Genomic DNA, 23,894 nt, shown 5'->3' on the forward strand with positions numbered 1-23,894 from the left:
CATTCCACTGCAGGGAAGGAGCAGCAATCTTGGAAAGGTGAGAAAGCGGATACATCAGGGCTCCAGGGATTCAGGGATGACTTTTAAAATTAGCCATGGAGTCTCCTACACATAGCTACCACCTGGGCTAGCCTCAATTCCCTTGCCCAGACTTGGACTTCAAAGTTGCTTTCATACCCTGAAACTGTTTTCTCTGTACTTACTGGCTGTGTGCTGGGCAGAGGTCATTCCCTCCCCCTACAACCCCACAATTCTTCCCAGCCCCAGGGCAGATAGGCGAAGGACTTGCCTACTTCTGTAGGGCCTGGGGATGGGGATATGGCAGGTGGCTCAGGGTCCCATGGGTTCACCCTTTCTTGCTTCTCTCTATGCAAGTTTCAAAACATCAGGACCTGCTTGGGAAGCTGGGTCCCTTGCCTGCCTGCTTGCCCACCTTTTAGTCCAGAGCTAGTCCCACCATCCCATCTCTTAACTGCAGCCCTGCCCCACAAGAACCCAGCAAAAACATCTTGGTGAAGACATTTATTTAATATGGGGGGTGGGGTATTGCTGTCTCTGTCAGTGTGTATAGGGTGGTAGGGAGACAACTAGAGAGACTTCTGTCCTGGAGTAGGAGGCTGTTCTGGCCCCAGGCTGGGGGATGGGGAGCAGACTGAGAGGGGAGGGGAGGTGTGAAAGAAGGGTAGGGTGAAGCTCTGCACACATCCTTGGGACCACAGTCCAGGCTCACCCAGTCACCAAAGCAAGAACCGAATAAATAAAGTGCAACCGTGGGGGTGGGGGTAGGAGAGGGAGGGCACCGGGTGCACCCACGCCCACAGCCCACATTCAGTGCTGCCAGGTCTGGCCCACCTCCCAGCCAGACCCTCTTTTGTCCAATCACCCCAATGTCTGTCCCTCCACAAGCCAGGCAGGGCCTCTGTGCAGCTACTGGAGGTAGCGATAGGCTTTAAAGCAGTGGTTGCCAGCATCAGCCACCACCACGTGGCCATCCGAGGTCAGTGCCAGGCCCTGTGGACCATACAGTGGTTCTGCAGATGTGTTGATATAGGACAGGAAGGAGCCAGAGCTGTCGAATACCTGGGGAAGGAGTGGAGAATGGAGGGAGAGGCAAGATCAGGCAGATGAGTCTGTTTTGGGGGAATGGGCATATGAGACACAGCAGGAAACCTCCCCCTCATGTCATTTCTAGGCCTTACTCACCTGGATGCGGCTGTTGCCCCAGTCAGCCACAATGATGTTTCCATTGGAGTCCACAGCTACTCCTGTGGGGGCGTTGAACTGCCCATTGCCTTCGCCATGGGAGCCAAACTTGAAGAGGAACTCTCCATCGGCACTGTACACCTGGTGGGGGAAGGGGCTAGGGACTGGGGACCTGGCCTCAGGCCTTGGAGGAGGACAGGGTGAAGCCCCAGGGCTGAGGACCCCCACCCAGATCTACAGCTACAGCCCAAATCTGCTTCACAGGCTTCACATCCATGTGCCCTACTGCCTACTGGACAACTCTTGCTGATGTCTGTTGGGAATATCAAATCTAACAGCTCATTTTCTCTGGGAAATCAGTTCTCTCAGTTCTCTATCTCAATGACTGGTGCCACCCAGCTGGCCATGAGTCACTCTTGACTCCAATTTCTTCTCTGCTTGATAAGCCAATGAATTAACACAACCCTTGATTCCATCTCAAATCTCTCTCTCAAATCTACACCCTATGCATACACTGCCATGTCTTTCTCATGGTCCAGGCTCACATCATTTCTCATCTGGATCACTGCAAAAGATTGATCTTCCTGCCTCAGTCTTGCCTCAGCCTGAGTGATCTAAGACACCCAGGACTGCATCACTCCCCTGCCTGCAATACTGTGACTCCCCATAGCTCTTGGAAGGAAAGTAAGCCCCTTAAGGGGGAACACAAGCCTCACACTCAGCTTTCACGGTCTGCTCCTCAAGTTGAGTCTAAACTACTTGTGATTTCTCAAACACACTATCAAGGTTCCCACCTCCATTCTTGGCTCTTTCTGTGTCTCAAACACTCTCGTCCTCCTCTGCCTTCCATTTAATTCCCACTTGTGCTTGAGGTCCTCCTCACATAGTCTTTCCTGAATCATACATTTCAGTATCCCTTCCCACAGTTCCCTGTACCTTCCTATCACAGAATCTATTACATCATATTGTAATTTTTTGGTTACCTTTTCTCTTCCCTACTAGACTATAATCAAGAAGACACAGAATACATTTGCCTTGTGCATCACTGTATCTCCAGCTTCTAGCATACTGCCTGGGACAAAGCAGCCATGCCATAAATGTGTAAATGTGTATTGTTTGAGTGAGTGATCTCAAGGGGGAAAAGGAGGAGGTAAAATAGAGAGGAGTCTTGTGGAAGAGGAAAGGATGTTGGGACAGTGGTCACGGAGGGAGGGAGGACACTGACCTTCACTGAATGGTTATGGAAGTCCGTTACTACAATCTCATTCTTGTTGTTCACAGCCACAAAATGGGGCCCTGAAAATACAAAGTAGTCTTCAGGGCAGTAAGCTGGGACACCGAGTGGCATGGGGAAGAGTATCTGGGAAGATAAAGCTAGGGTGTTAGAAGAGGGGTGGGATCTCTAGGACTGAGATGACAAGGCTAAAGTATAGGGAAGTGGGATCTCCAGAGCCAAGATATAAGAGGAAAGGGCCTTTAGAGCTGGGGTATCTAGTGGAGGTCTCTGGAACAGGGGTATCAGCATAAATCTTGGAGCTGTCCCCCCATACCTGCAAAGTGGCGGTCAGTGGCCCCACGGCCCCCAAAACGGCCAACCAGTTTGCCATTGGGCTGGAAGGTAAAGACGCAGCAAGACTTGTTGTCGACCACAATGATATGTCCATTCCGGTCTACGGCCACTCCCTTGGGGCCCATGAGGCGACCAGCTCCAATCTTGGTCTGGAGGAAGAGAATATCCATAAGAAGTTTTATTCTGACTAGTGGGGATAGTAGTCCTAACCCAGCATCAAAGCAGAACCTTGGGCTGGGGAAAGAACAGTGAGGAGGAGGAGGTAGGTTTGGATCAGTCCAGACCCTAACCACCAAGAGGCACTAGACTGGTCAGTTCAGCTGGACACCAGGGTAAGTAAAGTGACAGCAGGCCTCTCACCTTGAACTTGCCCTCAGGGGAGAAGATGCTGACCCAACGGTTGTCATAGTCTGCCACAATAATGTCTCCATTGGTGTCCACTGCCACACCTGTGGGGCGCTGCAGCTGCCCAGGTGAGCGTCCTCGGACCCCAAAACGGAACTTGAACTGGCCCTCATTGGAGAAAACCTGGAGCAGAGGAGCAAGGGAAGGGAGCAGGTAGGAGGGGTGACACTGTGGGCACAGACAGAAGGGAGTAGGATCTTGAGGGAGGAGACCCCCCTACCACCATTTATTCAGTCATTCAACAAGCACTTACTGACAAAAATCAAACATGGCAGCAGGTCTGGGGGAATGCAACAGAGATGTGAATGGGGTTGTGAGAACATGAAGGGATGAAGGGGAATGGTGAGAAAAGGCTCCAAGAGAAGATGTCTCAACAAATAGCCTAATAAGGATGCCACATAAACCAAATACGGCCAGAAAAGGAAAAGGAAAGGTATTCGAGCAGAGTGAGCAGATTGTAAAAGGCACAAAGTCAAGTATGGGCACCACTCGAGGACCTGTCCAGTGTGGCTGGACTGCAGGGAGCACCCAGGTGAACAAAAGAAGGAATTATGTTTTATCCTGGGTGTAATGAGGAGTCTCTAAACATTTCTAGGCATAGCAGTGACAAGATCAATTTTGCTTTTAAGAAAGAACATTCTGGCTGTAGGGAGGAGTCAAGCTACCCAGTCAGAGGCTGTTGCAGTATTCCAGTTGAGAAATGATGATGGCTTGGACCAAGGAAATTGGCTGGCGGGAAGCAGATGGACTCAAGACACATGTAGGAGGTAGACTCATGAGACTTAGTAGCAGACTGGAATGGGGTAGGTGAGAGAGGAGAATCTATACAAGAATTAGTTCATTCAGGCTATGACAAGGAAACCTTCCTCCTAGACAGAGTGAACCTTTCAACCTCTCCCTTCTCCAACTCCCTCCACTTTAGCTGCCCAATATGCTCAGGTCTCTCTGTCCCAAAAGCACCTCCTTTAATCCTCCTTCCCGCTTTAGCTAAGCTTTCTGGCTTTTCCTTCACAGTCAAAACATTACGCACTACGTAAGTCTCATACACTTTGCTTTGTTATAGGCTCTGGGGACACAAGATGAACGAGAGCCAGGAGCGGCCTTGGAGAACTCAAGTTCTGGGCATTGGCCTTGCTCTTGGATTCAAACCTGTGCCTTCCTTAATGGACTGGTCTCCCTGTCCCTGCCCCACACCAACCCCATCTCTTAGTCCTGCAGGGCTGTTTAAACTGGTACCACCAACAGGCGTCCCTTTCTTCTAATGTGGGCCTTCTACTAAGCTCTTCTCTGGCTGACCAGCACAGCTCTTGGGTTCTGCAGTGGTCCCCTGTGGCAGGACAGCACTCATCAGTATGAGAAGGGAGATACCACGAGCTCCACAAGCTAAATAGAAGTGAGAGGGACTAAAAGGTACAGGTTCAGCAGTGAGGTAATGCCTCTCCAGTTTGAGCAGCTCAGGTTCTGGCCCAATACTGATGAGGCTTTGGGATATCTTGTTCTTCCAGTCCAATTCTATCCCACCCCTGACACCTGGCCAACTCTTACTCATCTTTCCATTCTTAGAATTTCCAGGTCACTTGTTCAGAGAAGACTTTAATGACCACCCTCCACCCTACCAAATCAATATGCACACATCAACTTAGGTCACCAGGATATATGCTTTACAGCTCTCTTCATAACAATTATCTTTTTGCAGCTAAGTAACTGTTAAATATCAGTGTCCCCTTCTAAGGATGTAAGCCTCGCATGGCATAGGGACTGCATCTATTTTGTTTGCTGCTGCATTTGCAGCACTGATATGGCATTTGGCACATAGTAGACATTCAACAAATGAATGAACTCCCCAGCTCAATCTCAGACCTGAACTGGACATCTCCACTTGAATGCTGCATAGCTATCTCAAACATCTGCAAAAGCGAATTCATCAACTTAAACCTGGGCCTGCTCCTGAACGGCAACACCATCTACCCAGTTCACAAAGTCCTGCCATTCTTGACATTCGACGACTCAGCAAAATCTGCCATTCTTGCTTCCTTAATATCTCTAGAATCTGCTGGTGTCCTAGATTGGTCCTTAACATCTCTTTCCTATACCATGGTATCTGAAAGTAGATCCCTGACTTCAGGGATCTCACAGTCTAGTGGGGGAGAAAGACTTAAACCAAAATAAAACAAAACAAAACCAGACAAAAACAAAAACAAACCAGTGATTCCAGTAAAGTACGAAAAGTACAGCAGCAAAAGGCTGAGGGAACTGAGAAGAATGTGATTTAATATTCTGCCTAAGGGAATGAGGGAATTTTCACAGAAGAGCTGATAAAACTGGGAGCTTACACAATTACACAAGGACATAATATATACAAATCAAATCATTCATTCAGAATCACAAAATGTTTTTTGTCTTCTGTCAACTGATGCTGGTTCCACTCAGTGAGGGGGTCTGCCTCATCCTCCAACATAGAAGGATCCAAAAGAGAAAACGGTCATGTCGTGAGGATCCCAATCCCTATGTACTGAGAGGAGGAGGCGGGGGGTCAGACCTCACCAGGGAGCCCAGCCCATGCCAGCCCTAAGGACTCCAGAGTAAGAGAAGCAGAAACTCAACTTAGAAATCTGAGCCAGGCTCCTAGCAGTGGCGACACAGAGGACAGATGGAAGTAGAAGCAAGAGGAGGACTGCCATAGAAGTAGCAGGTGTTTGGAAGAGAGTGGAGCTATACCAGGTGTTCCTTCTTGATTGCCCACTCTGATACAATGGGGAGGCCAGGTGCAGTGGCTCATGCCTGTAATTCCAGCACTTTCAGACACCAAGGCAGGAGGATAGCTTGAGCCTAGGAGTTCCAGACCAGCCCAAACAATACAGTGAGACCCTGTCTCTACTAAAAATAAAAATAAAATAAAATAAATTAGCCAGGTATAGTGGCATGCGCCTTAGTCCCAGCTACTTGGGAGGCTGAGGTAGGAGGATCGCTTTAGCACAGGAGGTCAAGGCTGCAGTGAGCTGTAATCATAGCACTGCACTCTAGCCTGGGCAACAGAGACCCTGTCCCAAACAAACAAACAAACAAAAAGTAATGAGGAAGCTCAGCCCCCTCACCAGGACAGACAAAGTGGCATTTATCTGTGCATGTGAGCAGGGAGCACACCTGTGTGTGCGCACAACAGAGAAGGGGTCCCAAATCTCAACTTTTATGCCAGGAAGCATTCCCAGCCTAGGGAGTTGGAAAGGAGCTGGAAGGTGTAACTGAGTAGGGACTCAGCACCACCTCATTACTCCCCTGCAATCCCCTCCTCACTATTCAGGCTGGACCCAAATGCCTTTTGTGCTGCACAGGGCCTCTCCATTCCTCTGCTCTTAGAAATAGGGTAGGAGTAAAGGCAGACTGGACAGAACTGGGAATATGGCCACAGAAGAGTCCCTGGCACTTTTAGACTGTTAGGTGAAAAGCAGGGGTCAGGGAGTAGCCATCACTGAGGGAAAGGACCTTAGCACAGCTGGATCAATGATATGAGTACTCAAGCAGGGTCAGGAAGTTTAAACGTATAGGTGTTGAGAAGTAAGGATCTTCAGCGAAAAGTTTTGCTACCCAGTAAAATGTTTCAAAGAAGTAAAGTGCATGGTAGTTAGAAACAATCCCCTATAGGATAAAATAAAAATTCCACACTCCATCTCCAAAACCATTTACAATCTGACCTCAGCTACCCCCGGCTTCTAATAGTAATCTACCTCCAAGCCTGCTGGGCTCCTTCCAGTTCCCTGAACCACCTCCTCCAGCTCTTTCCCACCTGCTTGCCTTTGTTTACAGCCTCCACCTGGATGATGATATTTTTAACAATAGCTAACATCAGAAGTTTCACTAGATGTCAAGTACAGTACATCATTTAACACTCCCCACAACCCTATCAGATACACTTTTCCTAATTTTACACATGAGTTAACTGAAGCTCAAAGAGGTCATGTGACTTGTTAGTATGTGACACAGCTAGATTTCAAGTTCAGGTGTCTGGTTTCAGAGCCGGAGCTTTTAACTGCTCTGCTGTGTCAACTACCCTGGTACCCACTGTACTAGGCTCTGAGTTTTTACTACAAGAAACAGAGAAAGAAAAAGGCACATTTCCTGGCTTTGAAAAGGAGCTCACAGTGCAGCAGAAACCATGTCCATTCGGTGTGGTGGATGCTATAATCAGCTGTATGAGGTTATGGGAGAGGCAGTGGGAGGAACACCTGTGAGGTTATGCTACAACTTCTAGCCACTGAAAGATAGCTGCTTTGGCCAAGATACCCCCATGTGACTGTCTAGCCAACCTGATAAGTGCAGAGACTCCAGACAGACTACATACATTCAGGAGTCAGGCAAGCATGTTGGAAGACAGCAAGGGAGGGCAGGCCTGCATCCTGGCCACCAGGAGGAAAAGGGAGAAAGTAAGAGGCTCAAGGAGAGGCAGAAGGGAAGGAGGAATGAGCCAGATCTTTGCAGTCCAGGAGCTGACTTGGCCTAAGCCATGGCCTACAAAGTAGAGGCTACAAGCATAGTAAACTCTGGTTTCTGACTGAAGGTGCTGGTTACAGTTGTGGCCTATGGGAATGGGGTGGCCGGCGGGTGCATAAGGGGTGATCCTTTGATTCACCGCTCTTAAGGAACTGTACTATCTGCAGGGTTCCATCTTCCAGGAGGTGACCTGTGCTTTCTATCTTTTCAGGAGGCTGTAGCTTGAAAACTCTTATTTTGGTGGTGGAGTCGAGCGGTAAAGGTGCTTACCTGAATACACTGGTTGTTGCTGTCTGCTACCACGATGCGGCCGCTGCTGGCTGCGGACACACCTTGTAAATTGGTGAATTCACCTTTCTCCCTTCCACGACTGCCTGTGGGACGGGATGAGAGGGAAAACAAAAGAATTCCCTCAGAGGTCATTTTGAACCTCCCTTCCCTCCCCACCCACTACCTGAGCCTGGCCCATCTGGCTCTGCCCTCGGCTGTCTGTACCAACACGGAAGACGAGCTCATCCTCAATTGGGTTGTCCTTTCGTTTGCCGCCTGTGCTGTACATGGAACTGGGCCTACGCACTGCCTTCTGGCGCACATGGCTGCCGGGGCCGCCAGGGGACTTGACACGGCGCTTCACATCGTCAGGGGAAGGTGGTAGGTCCCCAGGACGCAGGGCACGCACGCGGAAGGGGCTGCCGCGCACTGGCTGCCCGTAGAGCAGCACTGAGAGGAGCAGCTCGCCTTCCGTGCGCGCTGTGTACACCAGCTCATATGTGCCATTCTTGTGGTCCACCACTGGCACCGGAAGGCGCGTGCCGTCCGGACCGGTGATCTCTGCGCGCAGCTCAGCGCTGCCTGTGCGCACCAACCGCCCATCCTTGTCTTTGGTAGTGACAGTGAGCGAGGCAGGCTGGCCCACTAGCGCCTGGCGCAGGCCCTCTCCGGTGGCCACCGTCTCGTGTGCAGTGGCGCTCGTGGTGAGCAGTGCGCCCAGATTGAGCACCGATCGCCGCAGCCCGTCCACCTCAAGGACCAGTTCCAGCTGTGCATTCTCGTGTGGCCGTTCCGGGAATGCCTGTGCCGCCAATGCCGCCAGCCGCTCTCTCATGTGCTTGCGCACCAGCAACACCTCTGGGGCCGAACCCAGGCGCAGTGCCTGCTCTGCGAAGCTGCAGCTACTGCCGATGTGTTCCTGACCCTGGCGCAGAGTGTCCAGTTGGGTTTGCAACACCTGAGGATGGGTAGGGGGAGGAGTGGGTGAGCAGACTGGCACAGGGGGAGTCTCTGTGATTACTGAAGTTGTAGCACTGTGGCATAAAAGAAATACAGGAGGGTGCCTGTGGACAGAGGACACAGATGCCCACAGCACCTACTGAGGGCATGTGAGGAGGCAGAATATCTAGGCTGGGGAATGGGGAGCTGGTGTGGAAGACAGAGGAACAATGGAGGCAATAAAACCATCACAAAGGACGATGGTAGGGAAAGGTGAACACAAGACACACCTTCTGTTTGGCCCCACAAATGGTCTCCAGATCTCTGACCAGAGCCTGCTTGCGCTGCTGCAGTGCTTGTTCCAGGTCTTCGAAGGCTGCACTGATCTGGGCCAGGGCCTCTGCCTTGTGCTCCTGCAGCTGCTGGCTGATGCCCCCAACTAAGGCAATTGCTGCAGACAGCTGTGGCAATCTGGAGGGGGAACATCTCATGCCAGAGTTGCTGAGGGTGGCTTTGCAGAAGTTTCCCTTCTCCCTGGGGACCCTATTGCTGCCTTTGTGGAGATCTCCTTCCTGAGACCTCCCTGTGACTTCTATGTCTGCCCTTCCCAGACCCTTTATTCCTCTCCCACACCATCCCTGTGGCCCCACCAGCCCAGGACCCTGCCCAGTGCCTACCGGCCACGCACAGCCTCAAGCTGGCGCTGCAGGGCCGCCTTGTGCTGCTCCACCACATCCCTCAGCAGCACTGTGCCGTGCTCACGATGCTCCCCGGCACGGCACTCACCACACATGGCCGTCTCACAGGCCTCACAGTAAAACTCCATCGTCTGTAGTATAAGGACTCCAGTTGGGTAATGGCTAGACATCACACTTCTTTGTCCCCTCCCCTCCCCACCTGCCCTCCCTGCCCCTTACTTTCTAAGTGCACCCCCTACCTGGACCACTCATCCAGAGCAGTACCCTTTCACCCAGCCACTCGGCACCCCCCAGTGCCTCTCCTCTCCTCCCACCCCAAGTCCCGGCCTCACTGGGCCTCGCTTGGGCCCACCTTGCCTTCATGGTTGGGGCAGGAGAGAGGGCGGCCAGCCACTGCACTGAGGGGGTGAGGGTCCTCTGGGTCGTGGGCCCCATCAGATGCCTGCTGCATTGCCTCCATGAGGCTGCTGATGAAGAAGTTGTTCTGCAGTGCCGAGACACCCTGCTCTGGGAGGATGGACGTCTGCCGGCATACTGGACAGGATAGCGTCAGGCTCTGGGCAGGGATATAGTTTTGGAGACACCTGTCCAGGAAGAAGGAGAGTCGAAGACCAGAGTGAATGGGGTAGCATAAGTGCACCCTTCCTTATACTTCCCATGGGTGCCGACCCCTTCCCTCACAGGTGTGCCATTACACTTCATTTTAAAACCTCTCTGCTTGACACATCTCATCTGCCAGCAGGTATAATGGCCTTGCCTCTTACAACTGAGGAACACATCCCTGACCCCTCTTAGAAGAGCAGACTATCCACATTCCTCACAGTGTGCACACAGGCTCACCTTTCACAGGTGTTCACAAATTCTTCTCATAGGAATGTGCAACTAGGCACCCCCTGCCCAACTTCTTTAACTCATTAAACATTTACTATCTACTCTTGCCAAATTTATGCCAAGCTCTGGGGACAAAAAGATAAAGCACAGTGCCTACCCTTAAAATACTTCCCACCTACAGAGAAAAAAGTCACAGGAATAGTACAGAAGTAAATAACATGATGATTAAGGGAATGGGTCCTGGAGCTAGGCTGCCCAGGGCAACACCCTGTCGGTCACCTGTTATACTGTGTGACCCCTGACAAGTTACATAACTTTGGCAAGTGAAGGACTCTTCCTTTGTAAGATGGAGAAGTACAGACTTCACAGAGTGTTAGAGGATTACATGTAAAGTACGTATTTATATTTGAAGAGAATTTAATGTAAAATGCCTGACTCACAATAGCACTATATATGGTAGGCTACTTGTATTACTTATTGTTAATATAAGGAATGATAGATACAGTGATAAGGAAATGCATCTGGCTCAGGTAGGTGAAGAGGGTGTCCAGGAAAGTCTTCAGAGAAGTTGATGTAAACTAAATCTTCAAGGATAAATAATTGTTAGCCTGACCAAAGAAAGGTGCAGGCAGAGGGGCAAGGGTAGTCCAGATACAGAAGGCAGCAAGAAGCAACATAGTATGAATAGGGAACTGTGAGCAGTTTGATGTGGCTGGCTAGAGACAAAGTCCAAGGCAAGGAATGGTGAGAGAAATCCAGGAGCTTAGAAGTTATCCCACCAGCAATAGGAAGCTGCCCCAGAGTGGTATAGCCAGGTCTACATTTTACCAAGCTCCTCTTCACCACCTCTGTGTGGGGAATGAATTTAAAGGGAATGAGACAGCAGATGGGGTGGAGGGGGGTGGAGGGGAGTGGGGGGGAGGGTGGCGAGGGCAGTGGCATCATCAGCTAGTTACCATTTATTAAGTGCATACGTGCCAGGTGCCATGCTTTCTGATTTGTGTTTCTGTTAGCAGGAGGAAGGGCAAGTGGCCCAAGGTAACAACAGCAGTGGGTGCTGAAGCCTGTCTTCAAATGCAAAGTATGTGTTTAACCAGTATACTCTTATAATAATCTAGGCAGGAAGTGAGGAAGACCTGGATTTAGGCAGTAGTAATATAGACTATGAGGTGGAAACAAATTTGAGAAGTGTTTAAGAAGGAGGGAAGGTGGGAGGTGTTGTCTGATTAGATATGGGGAAAAGGGAGGTGATGAGTCTTCATTGACTTCCAGCTTCCTAGCTTAGATAACTGAGTGGATAGTGGTGACATTCACTAAGATGAGAAACACAGAAAGAGGAGTAGCTATAGGAAAGTTCAGCCTTGTCCTGGTTGAATTTACTTTAACAATAAACATCTAGGTTTAGGTCACCAGTAGACAGTTAGGAGAAAGAAGATTAGAGACAAGAGATGGGTATGCCATCAACATTTAGATGGCTTTGGTAGCACTGGGAGAGGATGAGATCAGCCAAGAAAGCATAGATGGTGATAAGAGAGAGGGACAGAGCACTCAGCAAAAACCGAATGAGGACAACAAAGAAGACCAGGCCGAGAGGCAGGAGGAGCAGCAGTGTTAGGGCAGAAAAGTGAGTGGTACATTTCCAGGAGGGAATGAGTAGTCATCAGTGTCAAAAGCAGCTGAGGAGTTGGGTAAGGTAAGGACAGGAAAATGTCTACTGAATTTGGCAAATGCGAGGGTACTTTGTCTGTAGGGAAAACAGGGAGGGAGTGGCAGAAGAAGGAAAGCTTGACTGCTGGAAGTTGAGTGAAGGGGAGCTTGAAAGTTCAAATGAGAAGGAGGTTGAGGGGCTGGATGGTGCTAGGAAGGGACAAGGTGACAAAGGGTTTTTATCTGTTTGGCATGGGAGTTTTGAGCTTGCTTATGCATGGAGGACTCAGGGGAGAAGGAGAAGGGGAAGAGACTAGAAAACTGAGAGGACAAGATCTTGAGGATTGGGGAGTGCAGAGGATTGAGGAGTGCCTCGGATTGGCCTGAAGAGGAGGACTGGATGTCAGTCTCTGAATGGAGGGAAGGAGGAAAGGAGAGGAGGATGTAGAGGGGTACAGGGGACACAGGAGAGTGAACGATGGAGGATTCAGGGGCCTGATGATGGCTCAGATTAGTCACTGATGGGAGGGCAGAGGACACTTACTAGAAACAGATATGAGAACTGAAGGCAGCTGTATTTGGGGACCTCAAATTTGTGGAGTGAAGATCTGCATTGTGCAAACTCTCCCATATCCTCAATCTCATGCCTTATTGTTTCCTATAACTTAGGATCTTAATTAAAATCTGACAAACACTATGTGCCAGGCATGATTCTAAGTGCTTCACAAGTATTCACATATTTAATTTTTTTTTTTTTTGCTTTTTGGGTGTTTTTTTGTTTTGTTTTGTTTTGTTTTGAGATGGAGTCCTGCTCTGTCACCCAGGTGGGAGTGCAGTAGCACAATCTTGGCTCACTGCAACCTCTACCTCCCGGGTTTAAGCGATTCTCTTATCTTAGCCTCCCGAGTAGCTGGGATTATAGGCACATGCCATCATGCCTGGCTGATTTTTGTATTTTCAGTAGAGATGGGGTTTCACCATGTTGGCCAGGCTGGTCTTGAAGTCCTGACCTCAGGTGATCTGCCCATCTAGGCCTCCCAAAGTGCTGGGATTATAGGCGTGAGCCACCATGCCCAACCTAACTTATTTAACTGTGACTTACTTTTCCCTGCAGTCCTCTCAAGTAGAGTGGTTTTTGTCTCATACTCCTTAGGGCCAGAAGGTGGGCTTGAGCCCTCCCTCTTCCCAACTGGAACATTTCTAAACTATTCAACTCTAACTCCTTTGAAGCTCATGCCTTCTATCTATATCACTCATTGTTATTGTCTCTGCTAACCTAATGGTTGCCCCCACCTCCATTTGTGGACATCTTTCTCTTAGCTCACTCACTTCTTCCATTACCCCCACCACCACTCTGTCATCATTCTCAGTGGCACTAACATCCATCCCCCATTGTGATTTCTTAATTCCTTGACCTTCTCATCCTCAATGATCTTTTCCCCCTTCTCATGCTCCCACTAACACCCATTTCTCATCAACTATCACTGCATTTCAACGATTCCACTCTATTCTTCAGCAGCTTTCTTCCCAGCTCACTGAATCTAGTGTTTCCCCATGCAAAATACCTTCTAATTCAGCAATATCCCCTTCCTATTTGTCAAGTGTACCTGGCTCATGATAGCTTCCTATCTGGTCTCCGATTCCACTCTTGCTCCTTTATAATCCATTCTCTCCATAACAGCTAGGGTGAGCTTTTTACATCAGATTATTTCCCTGTATGTGTGTATGTGTGTGTGTGTATATATATTTTTTAAACTCCAATGGTTTCCCATTGCACTTAGAATAAAATCCAAACACTTTCCGAAAACCTACAAGCTCCCCCTTACACTGCCCTTATTCTCTGCAACTTCACCTCATCCCACTTTCCTCCTCACTTGGCCACACTGGTTTCTTTTCTAGTATCTGAACATGTCCTGTCTACTTCTTCCTCAAGAACTTTGCACAGATTTTTCTATTGCCTGGAACAATCTGTCTCCTTCTTATCCTCAGAACTCAGGTCAAATGTCACCTCCTCAGAGAAGCTTTCCTTGATGACTCTATAGAATAGTTCTCGCCCCAAACACCCCTACTTCTCTCTGTTTATATCCTGCAAAACATTAATACAAGCTGCAGCTCTCGTTTTCTTGATTGCTTACTGTCAGTGACTGCCCACTAGAACATACTCTGAGAGCAGAGACCAAGGGATACAGTGAGAGCTCTGCAGTGAAAACTGGATTCAGACCTCAGCCATGTACTTGCTGTGTAGCCTTGGAAATATTTAATTTTTTTATTTGTTTATGTATTTAATTTGAGATAGAGCTTCTCTCTGTCACCCAGGCTAGAGTGCAGTGATGTGACCACAGCTCACTGCAGCCTCTACCTCCCAGGCTCAAATGATCCTCCCACCTCAGCCTCCTGAGTAGCTAGGACTACAGGTGCATGCCACCACACCCAGCTAATTTTTAAATTCTTTTGTAGAGACCACATCTCACTATGTTGTTTCCCAGGCTACTCTGGAACTCCTGGGCTCGAGTGAACCTCCCACCTTGGCCTCCCAAAGTGCTGGGATTACAGGCATGAGCAACTGCACCTGGCCAGAGATATTTTTTAATTACCTACTGACTTTGAACCTTAGTTTCCTCCTCTCTAATATGGGGATACCTGGGTGTGGTGGCCTGTACCTGTAATCCCAGCTACTCATGAGGCTGAGGCAGGAGGATCACTTGAGCCCAGGAGTTCAAGTCCACCTTGGGCAATACAGCAAGACCCTCATCTCTAAAAAAATAAAATTAAATTAAAAAATTAAAACAAGCTGGGCACGGTGGGCCTGTAATCCCAGAACTTTGGGAGGCTGAGGTGGGCGGATCGCAAGGTCAGGAGTTCAAGACCAGCCTGGCCAACATGGTGAAACCCCGTCTCTACTAAAAATACAAAGATTAGCCAGGCATGGTGGCATGTGCCTGTAATCCCAGCTACTTGAGAGGCTGAGGCAGGAGAATCACTTGAAACCGGGAGGCACAGGTTGCAGTGAGCCAAGATGGCACCACTATACTCCAGCATGGGTGACAGAGAGAGACTATGTCTCAAAAAAAAAAACCAAAAAACAAACAAATAAAAATAAAATAATAAAATGAAGTTAATAAAGTATCTGTTGCAGGGATTAAGGAAATCAGTGTGTATAAATCACTTAGCCAGTCTCTGGCAAACGGTAAGCATCAATACATGGTAGCTATTGTTATTAAAATTTCTCAGCCACTGATTTTCTCCAGGAGTGCTCAGTGATCTGGGCACAGGAGAAAGTGCAGAGACATCCAATTTTGGCTCTGATCCAACATTGAGCTTCTATTGCATGGGCTTTGCAAAGGATAAAGATGTGAAAGAACTGCAGGGGAGCCAGTCGGTCAGCCACACGGTCCAGGATGGGCAGGAAAGAAAGGGAGGCCAGCATGCAGTTGGTGACTGGGAAAAGAGGGAGCAGTCAAAGGGGCTAGACATTTATATTGTGTCAAAAGTGGTGTAATGGGAGTGGGGTAATGGGAGCCAGGAGTGGAACGTTGGAGTTTATGACTACAGATAAGATGCTGGATGATAAGATTCAGGGCATGGTTGGGAGGGAGTGTTAAGTGAGGTGGAATGGGGGACAACCCTGAAGAAACAGTTAAGAACCAACAGGCACAAGAGGGTGGTTGTCCCCAGGTTGACAGAAGAACTTGAATGGACAAGAAAACTGAGGCCATTTCCAGTTGATAAAGGAGAGTGGGCAGTGGAGCTGGAATCTCAAAGAGCAGGGCTGGCAGGGAAGCAGTATCCCTGGTGCAGAGCCAGGTTTCAACTGGAGCAGAAGGCAGAGGAAAAGTGTGGATAGAGGCAATGGTGAGAAGACCCAGGGACCAGGCCATCCAAGAAAGAACAATGAGAGATGAGGGCCCAAGAGAATACTGTCAAAATACAGATGCGATCACATATAAAACCCTGCAAAGGCTTCATGTGGCTCTCAGGGTAAAGGCAAAATTCCCTAACAGGTCTACAAAGCCCTAGATGGTCTGGCCTCCAGCTACCTCTCCAGCTTCATCCCATGCTACTCTCAGTCACACTCACTCTGCTCTAGCCCCACCAGGCTTCCTCCAGGCCTCTTACCTGACATATTTTCTCATGTCACATGGGTTTTTCCAATGGTCTTCCTTCTGTGTAGAATGCTCTTCCAACTCCCTTTACCTAGTTAACTCCTATTCATCCTCTGAATTGTTCCTCAGGGAAACCTTCCCTGATTCTCCAAACCATAATAGATTCCATATGCCAATCTCTCATAGCTCAGCACTTTATTTGCAGCACTTACTAAAAGTTCTATTTATCTATAATCTGGCTATATGATTATTTGATGACTATCTTTCTCTTTCACTAGACTGTTAGCTCTTTAAGAGTAAGCATTATAAGTGATGGGTACCTTAAATACCCTACTTGATTGTTACCCATTCTATGCTTGTAACAACATATCACATGTTCCCCGTAAATATGTAAACTATTGTGTATCCATTTTTAAAGAGTAAGGATCATATCTGTTTTTGCTCATCACTGCATACCCAATGCCTAGGACAGGGTCTGGCACATAGTAGTTGTTCAATAAATGAATATTTGTTAAATGAATAAATGATTGATAGAAGCCCAGAGGCTGGGATGGGTTGCCATTCACTCAGTACCTGAGGACAACAATGAGGACAAGCAGGGAAGGACAGATCTAGCTTCAAATATCCTCCTACTAGTCATAAATTGCTGATGCCAAAGCTGGTTGAGTCTCAACACTGTTTGATTTATAAGGTGGTGTCAAAAGCCGCCTTGAGGTTTGGGAAAGGGCAGAGAAGGCCCTATTCTGGACAGGAACCATGGCCCAGTGTTACAAGCTTATGGTTCTCTCACAGGTTCTTGCCCCCACAACTTCATTTCCTGCAGGTTGGGGTTCACCTGCTCTCCTCCCAAGTAAGCATGTTGCCCTCACCTTCTACAGGTTTACACATGCTCCCTCAGGGGAGCCCACAGGATCCTCATCCCTCCCCAGTACACATATCCCCTCACCTCTCACAGAAGGTGTGCAGACAAGGAAGAACCTTGGGGCACTGGTACCGATCCAGGCAGATGCTGCATACCAGGAACTGCTTGTCCATTGGCTGGACCTCTGGGCCAGGGCTGTCCTCCCTCTTTGCCATGGCGCCCACAGTTGGCTCCTGCCACTCACACCAGCCTCTGTACGGAGAGATGGTCAGCACCAGGGAATCCAGCACTTCTCCCCACCCAATCCCCGCCACTCAAATCCCCTGCAAAGAACTTGCCCCCACCTCTTTCCTGCTAGGGGCAAGACAGGGCAGTGACTGGAAGGATCAGGGTGATGTGACCCCTGAGCCTGGTGTTCTGTTTAAGAGCACAGACGTAGGATTAGACTGGGTTTCAAACCTGGCTCAGTCTCTCATGAGCTGTGTGAGTTTGGACAATTCATATAACTTATCTGAGCCTCAGTGTCTTAATTTGTAATTACAAGAATAATAATTTGAAAATGTGACATAGTGTATATTGAGTGCATGGTACAGAGATGTCCATTTTCACTGACACACTTACCCTTCATCTCCTCTGCCTCCCCCAAATCCTCCTCCAAGAGACCTGAATGGAGTGTCTCTCCTTTGACTACCTGCAGCTCTTCCATTTATTCCCTGACCCACCTCTTAGCACAACTACCTGAAACTGCACTCTTTTTCACACCCAGTTGGTATCCAGTTCAGGACTGCTTTCTGAATATCTTAAACCATTGTCTCCAAACCCACAGCTACTCCCCCGCTCCAATTCAGGCAACCATCAGTTCTCTCCTGGAATACAGCAATAGCCTCTTAACTGGTGTTCTTGTCTCCTCACTGACACCTTTCCATCTATCTTCCTTGCAGCCAGAATGAAGCTTTTAAAATACAGATTTGATCTTGTCACTACTCTCTGTTTAAATTCCTTCAGTGGTTCTCCATTGTCCAAAGTCCTTAAATTGGCCAATGAGGCATAACTTTGCCCCATACCTTTTCTACAACCTCATGTCTCATGAGTCTATGATCAATCATTCTTGCTAGTTTTTTGTTTTGTTTTTTTGTTTGTTTGTTTTCCTAGTTCCTGGAAAACTCCTTGTTCTCTTTTGCTTCTGGGAGATCACCCATTCGTTCTCTCTGTCCTGAGATCCTCTTCCTGGCCCCTTTTCCTGGCTGATGTGACACCTACGCATCTTTCAGGTCCCCATATAAATGTCACCTCCTTTAGAAGACCTTCCATGACCACCCAGAGTCTGGCTTGGGTGCTCTACCTCTGTGTCCCTCAGCACCCTGTATTTACTTCATCCTAACTCTTAGAAGCTATGCTGTGATTTTCTTGTTACTTCTCTGCTTTCTCCATTCCATGCAGTGTTCTTGAGGGTAGGCATTTTATTTATGTACTTACATTTTATTTTATGTTTTCATTCTTAGCACTTAGCACAGAGTCTGACAAAAAGATTGACCTATACTTATTGAACTGATTTCAGGAATTCAATAAATATTTACTGCCTACTTTGCACAGGTGTTAGGAATGGAATGATAAAACAGATATGGTCACTGTCCCTGTGGTGGGGAGGTGGTGGCAGATATTCTAAAAGTAAACAATGGTGGCAGGGAAGTGATATAAAGAAAAAAATGGATGCTGTGAGAAAGAACACTTTTGATTGGGTCATCAGGGAAGGCTCTCCAAGGAGGTAACTTTTAAGCAGAATTCTGGGTGGATGGGAGAAAAATGGTATGGGTGAGGGTGAGAAACAACAGGGAATCAGGAAGGGAAATCATTCTAGGCTGAAGAAACAGCATAATAAAGGTCGTTATGCAGAAGGCTCATGGAGAACCTGAAAGGACTGTGTGGTTGGAGCCAAGTCAATAAAAGCAAGAGGTGAGTTTGGGAAGACAGGTGGACATGAGATCAAGAAGGACCTTATAACCGCCATTAAGAATGTGATTTTGGCTGGGTGCAGTGGCTCATGCCTGTAATACTAGCACTTTCAGAGGCCAAGGCAGGAAAATCGTTGAGCCCAGGAATTGGAGACCAGCCTGGGCAACATAATGAGACCAATATCTACAAAAAATTTAAAAATTATCTGGGCATGGTGGCACACACCTGTAGTCCCAGCTACTTGGGAGGCTGAGCTGGGAGGATTGCTTGAGCCCAGGAGGTGGAGGCTGCAGTGAGCCATAATCGTGCCACTGCACTCTAGCCTGGGATGAGACAAAGTGAGATTCTGTCTCAAAAAAAAAGTGATTTTATTCTAAGTTGGAGGGGGGGATGATGTGGTTTATAAATCAGTGAAAATAAATTAGAAAGCTACTCTGGCAGCTGTGAGAATTGAAGACAAAGAGAAGCAAGAGTGGAATCAGAGAAACCAGTTAGGAAGCTACCAAAGTTCTTTGGGTAAGATAATGCAGGGTATCATCTGAGCTACAAGCAAAAAGCTGGACTGATTTGAGAAATATTCATTGACCAGGCAAGATGGCTCACATCTGTAATCCCAGCACTTTGAGAGGATGAGGAAGAAGGTTCACTTGAGCTCAGGAGTTCAAGATCAGTCTGGGCAACATAATGAGACTCCATCTCTATAAAAATAAAATAAATAAAAGAGAAATCAAAAGGACATCAAGATGAACTGGGTGTGAGAGGGATGTCAATTATGACTCCTAGCTTTCTCATTTTAGCAAATGATGGGCCATGAATAGAGACAGTGAGAGCTGAGGTGGAGCTGATTTGGGGCATTTTGTTCTATGTATGCTAAGTACGATGTGTCTCTGTGATGTCCAGGTAAAGCTGTCAAGTGAGAAACAGAATACAGGAGCTAAAAAGTCTGGGCTGGTTACTGATTTCGGATCACTGGCATATAAATGGCACTTACAGCAATGAAAACACATGAGACCACCTAGGGACAGAGGGCAGACAGTGATAAGAAAAGGGCCTGGCACAAGGGAGGGGAGCCAGCAAAGGTGACTGAGAAAGAGAACCCTGAGAAATGGTAGGAAAACCAAGAGAGTGTGAAACCAAAGAAATCAATAGAACAGTGCAAGAAAAAGAAGGGGTGAAATAAGAAACAGACTGAAAAGTGTCCACTAGATTTGGCTGTGGTGGGGTGACAGGGGCAGAAGCCACGTCAGAGTGACTGAAGAGTAAATGGGAGATGAAGTTAACACAGCAGATGTAGACAATGCATGTCAGGGATTTGGTCATGAAGGGTGGCAGAACAATAGCTGAATTACTCCAAAATAGGCAGTGAATAGGACCAGGTCACCATTGTCTGTGCTGTTAGATGCATTATGAGCCTTTTTCTAAAGACTGTGAATGAATGAATGAATGAATGAATGAATGCAGGAGGGAGTCTAGATTTGGGGAGGGCTAGAAGGGCTGAGTTGCTGTGCCTTTTGTTTGTGTAAGAGTGGACCTGGGTAGAGTGGGAAGGGCATGCCTGAAAGTATCCTCTCCTGATGTGGACACTGGCATCCTGATGTTCTCTCTACAGTTGTAATGGGTTCTGGAGTCTGAAGACTTAATACCAGGAAAACATAGCAGGAGGGAGGACAGATTGAAGGTTGGCAGAAGGACCAGGAGGCGGGAGGCAAGCTGAAGCTTCTGTCTGGTGAAGGGAAAGGCTGGGAGGAAGAGTGGGAGTGGTCTGCTGGGTCCTGCTGGGGTAGCTGGATGCCAGGCTCCACCTCTCTCCAAGCCTAGGGGCTCTCCCAGACTATCACACAGGGGCGGGGATTGGGCTACGTCCAAGGACCAATAGCTCCTCCCCACCTCCTCCCCTTCCTGCTTCAGTTCCCCTCCCAGACTTACTGGGCATGCAGCCGCTGAGGCCACACCCCTGCCTGAATCTGAGATTCTCTTCCTCCCGTGGGGTCCTAGCTCTTCCATCCCACTGTGCTCTAGAGATTTGCCCCCAAGATCCTATAGGTGGAGGTTCAAGTGGACTGTTTATCACAGCAGACACTTATAAGGCCTTGGTCTCAGAGTTGGACTTCACTCTCCTTCCTCAGACTGCCTTCTGCTATCCCTGCATTGGTTATTCCCACCATCCTTTATGGCTTAGTTCTCAAGGCACCTCATTCCCTTATTCAGCATTCACTTGACACTGCTGCTAGGCCTGGGGACACAAAGACAAATAGTCACAGCTCAGCCTTCATGGATTCCACAATCTAATAAATAGGTTACTGCAATGCAAAGTGGTGAAGACCATGATGAGGAAGCACCAATTGTTCCAGGAGTACAAAGGTTACCTAACCTAGATCTGGAGCAGGGATGGGTCCAGAGGTTGGAGGCCAGCCTTTCTCCTAAAGAAAGTAACTTTAGTAATTCCTAAGGAAAGTTACTTTCTCCTAAAGAAAGGACAGACACTGTGATGGGAGGGCTAAGAAACAAGATGGAGAGGTAGGCAAAAGATACATTATGCAATGCTTTGTTGGGCTTATCAAGGAGTTGAGACTTTACCCTTACCTGCTAGGGGATGAGGGATTTATCCAAAAAGCAAAGGAAAACCTTGGTAGTGGTGAGGGCTATTATGTACAGAGTGACAAAAGTACATTTTTGGCTGCTGTGTGGAAAATAGTTTAAAGGGCAAGGATGGAAAATTAAGAAACTGCCTTGATTAGGAGAATAGCAAAGAGAGGCCAAGATAAATGAATTTTGCAGGGGGATAGCAACAGAACTTGGTGGCTGGGTATTTACATATGAAGAGTTAGGGGAGAAGAAGGAATTAACAGACGATTCTTTGGAAACTCTCAAAGAAGAGCAATTTGGATGAGAGGATGATAAGTTCAGTGTTTATCTTTTAAGGTTTTTTCATTTTTGTTTTTAAGAGACAGGGTCTTACTCTGTTGTCCAGGCTGGAATGTGGTGTTATGATCATAGCTCACTGCAGCCTCAAACTCCTGGGCTCAACTAATCCTCCTGCCTTGGCCTGCCAAAGTGTGGGGATTGCAGGCATGAGCCACAGCACCCAGCTAGAGTTCAGTGTTTAATGTGATGAATCTGAGGTGCCTATGGGATGTAATTCAAGTGGAGAGGTCCAGTTGGCAGTTGGCAACATACGCTGAAGCCTAAGAGAGACATCTGGCCTGGAGACATGAATTTGGATGTTAGTGTAGAGATGGTTCCTGAAGCCATGGAAGTGGATGACATTACCCAGAGAGGGTAAAGTGAGAAAGGAGGGCCTATCCCCAAGGAACCTCAATATTTAAGAGATAAGCCCAGGAAGCAGAGTCTGCAAAGAAGATTGAGAAGGCACAGCCAGAGAAGCAAGAGAATCGGGAAACAGAGATGTCATGAATGCCAAGGGAGAAGAGAACTTCATGAACAAGGGAGTGAAATGCTGCAGAGGTCCCATTATTTAAGCCCAGAGAGGCTCTCATTTATCTCAGAGTGTGTGGTTTTCAGGGGTTGGAGGACAGGAAGCCAGATCCAGGGAGTCAAGCAAGAAGCTGATTGTGAACAAATGAAGACAGCCAGTGCTGACTCCACTAGATCCTGGACATCTGCAAAGCATGTGTTTCAAGGCTTTTCAGTTTCTCCAAATTCTCAAACAGCATTAATTTCCCCCAGGACTTCCTCCTACAATCTCACAGGATTCCCAGTATACATGAATTACACAGCTGTGAATGGAGGTAACCAAGGCATTGTTGAAAATGGATGTGAGAGGCCAGCTAGGCTCACTTGCTTGCTAAAATAACTCACGTCTACTCACTAGCTTCCAGGTTTATCTGATCATTTGAGACCTCAAAAAAATGACAAATGACTGCAGGTTACAGTCTTTGGGCTTTCTCCGAAACAAATGAAGCCTTGGATGAGGCAAAATCCTTAAAGCCAATGAATCCTTTAAATAAGATTGGCAGGGAAGCAAAGCAATGAAATTCATGGCCATCTCCCCCAACACTGCCAGACTGAGTAAAGTGAATGAACCATTCAATCAGACTTCTCTGGGCACATTGTGGGCCAGGTCCTTCAGCTGAGAAATGGAGACACAGAGCTGAATCAGACACACTCCCTGTCTTTCACAAGTTTTTAGACTAATGTGAGAAACAGAAATGGAAACACGTAACTACAATGTGATAAGTACCATGATATTGACATGTTCAAACTGCTAGAGCAGCAAACTGGAGGAAGTATCTAACTCTGAGGGTGGTGTAGAATAAAGAAGGCTTCCAGAGGAAAGGGTATTTGAGCTATCTTGAGGGACAAATAGGACATGGATACGTACATTGGGGAAACAATGAATAAAGAAACAGAAACAAGAGAAACTAAGAAATATGGACCAGATGGACAGACTGCAAATCTCAAAAAGGCAGAGGTTACACATGATGCTTTTACATCCTAAAAGCATAAAAATAAATAAATCTAAATAAATAAATATAAGACACCACCACTCACCTACCCACACAAGCCAGAACCCTGGCAGTCTTCTCAATTATGCCTTTTCTTTCGCCTTTCAGATACAAGCTAGACTACATCCGCAATTCTGCCTCTGAAAATGTGGCTAGGTTTAAAAAGTGAGGCGATCTAGGATCTAGTCTTGACACTGTAGCTAACACCACCAACACAAGGTGAAACTCTAGGCAAGTTCTGACCCCATTCCCTTACTTGTAAATTGGGAGAAGAGGGGTGCTTTCTCAAAATCTGAGACTCTCAAGGTTCCCTCTCAAGCCAAGAGTCTCTACAGATACCATGAGCCTATGAATAAATCCCATCTTGCACTACCTCGATGATTTGACTTCTAGTTTTCACTGTTAGGCTAAACGTGTTAGAGGATGGTCTTAGTTCCCTCCCCCCCACACTCCCCCTCC

The 23,894-nt window shown here is 47.7% G+C and overlaps 1 protein-coding gene across 4 annotated transcripts in view; it reads right to left on the minus strand.

Moving 5' to 3' along the window:
* Positions 1 to 507: 507 nt before the first annotated feature.
* Positions 508 to 23,894, minus strand: part of TRIM3 (tripartite motif containing 3) — a 24,884-nt gene continuing 1,497 nt past the window's right edge. For 3 of the 4 annotated variants that reach the window (XM_011954315.1, XM_011954316.1, XM_011954317.1), the window contains 11 exons: positions 17,101 to 17,268; positions 9,926 to 10,157; positions 9,553 to 9,704; positions 9,166 to 9,346; positions 8,162 to 8,894; positions 7,937 to 8,040; positions 3,134 to 3,301; positions 2,754 to 2,922; positions 2,429 to 2,499; positions 1,204 to 1,344; positions 508 to 1,080 (listed from right to left, as the gene is read on the minus strand). In XM_011954315.1, the coding sequence (XP_011809705.1) occupies positions 928 to 1,080; positions 1,204 to 1,344; positions 2,429 to 2,499; positions 2,754 to 2,922; positions 3,134 to 3,301; positions 7,937 to 8,040; positions 8,162 to 8,894; positions 9,166 to 9,346; positions 9,553 to 9,704; positions 9,926 to 10,157; positions 17,101 to 17,231 (2,235 nt within the window). In that variant the 5' untranslated portion in view covers positions 17,232 to 17,268 and the 3' untranslated portion in view covers positions 508 to 927. The remainder of the gene's footprint in view (positions 1,081 to 1,203; positions 1,345 to 2,428; positions 2,500 to 2,753; positions 2,923 to 3,133; positions 3,302 to 7,936; positions 8,041 to 8,161; positions 8,895 to 9,165; positions 9,347 to 9,552; positions 9,705 to 9,925; positions 10,158 to 17,100; positions 17,269 to 23,894) is intronic. The other variant, XM_011954318.1, reaches the window with a different exon arrangement.

Source organism: Colobus angolensis, unplaced genomic scaffold (genome assembly GCF_000951035.1).
Source record: "Colobus angolensis palliatus isolate OR3802 unplaced genomic scaffold, Cang.pa_1.0 Scaffold381, whole genome shotgun sequence".
Taxonomy (NCBI): Eukaryota; Metazoa; Chordata; class Mammalia; order Primates; family Cercopithecidae; genus Colobus; species Colobus angolensis.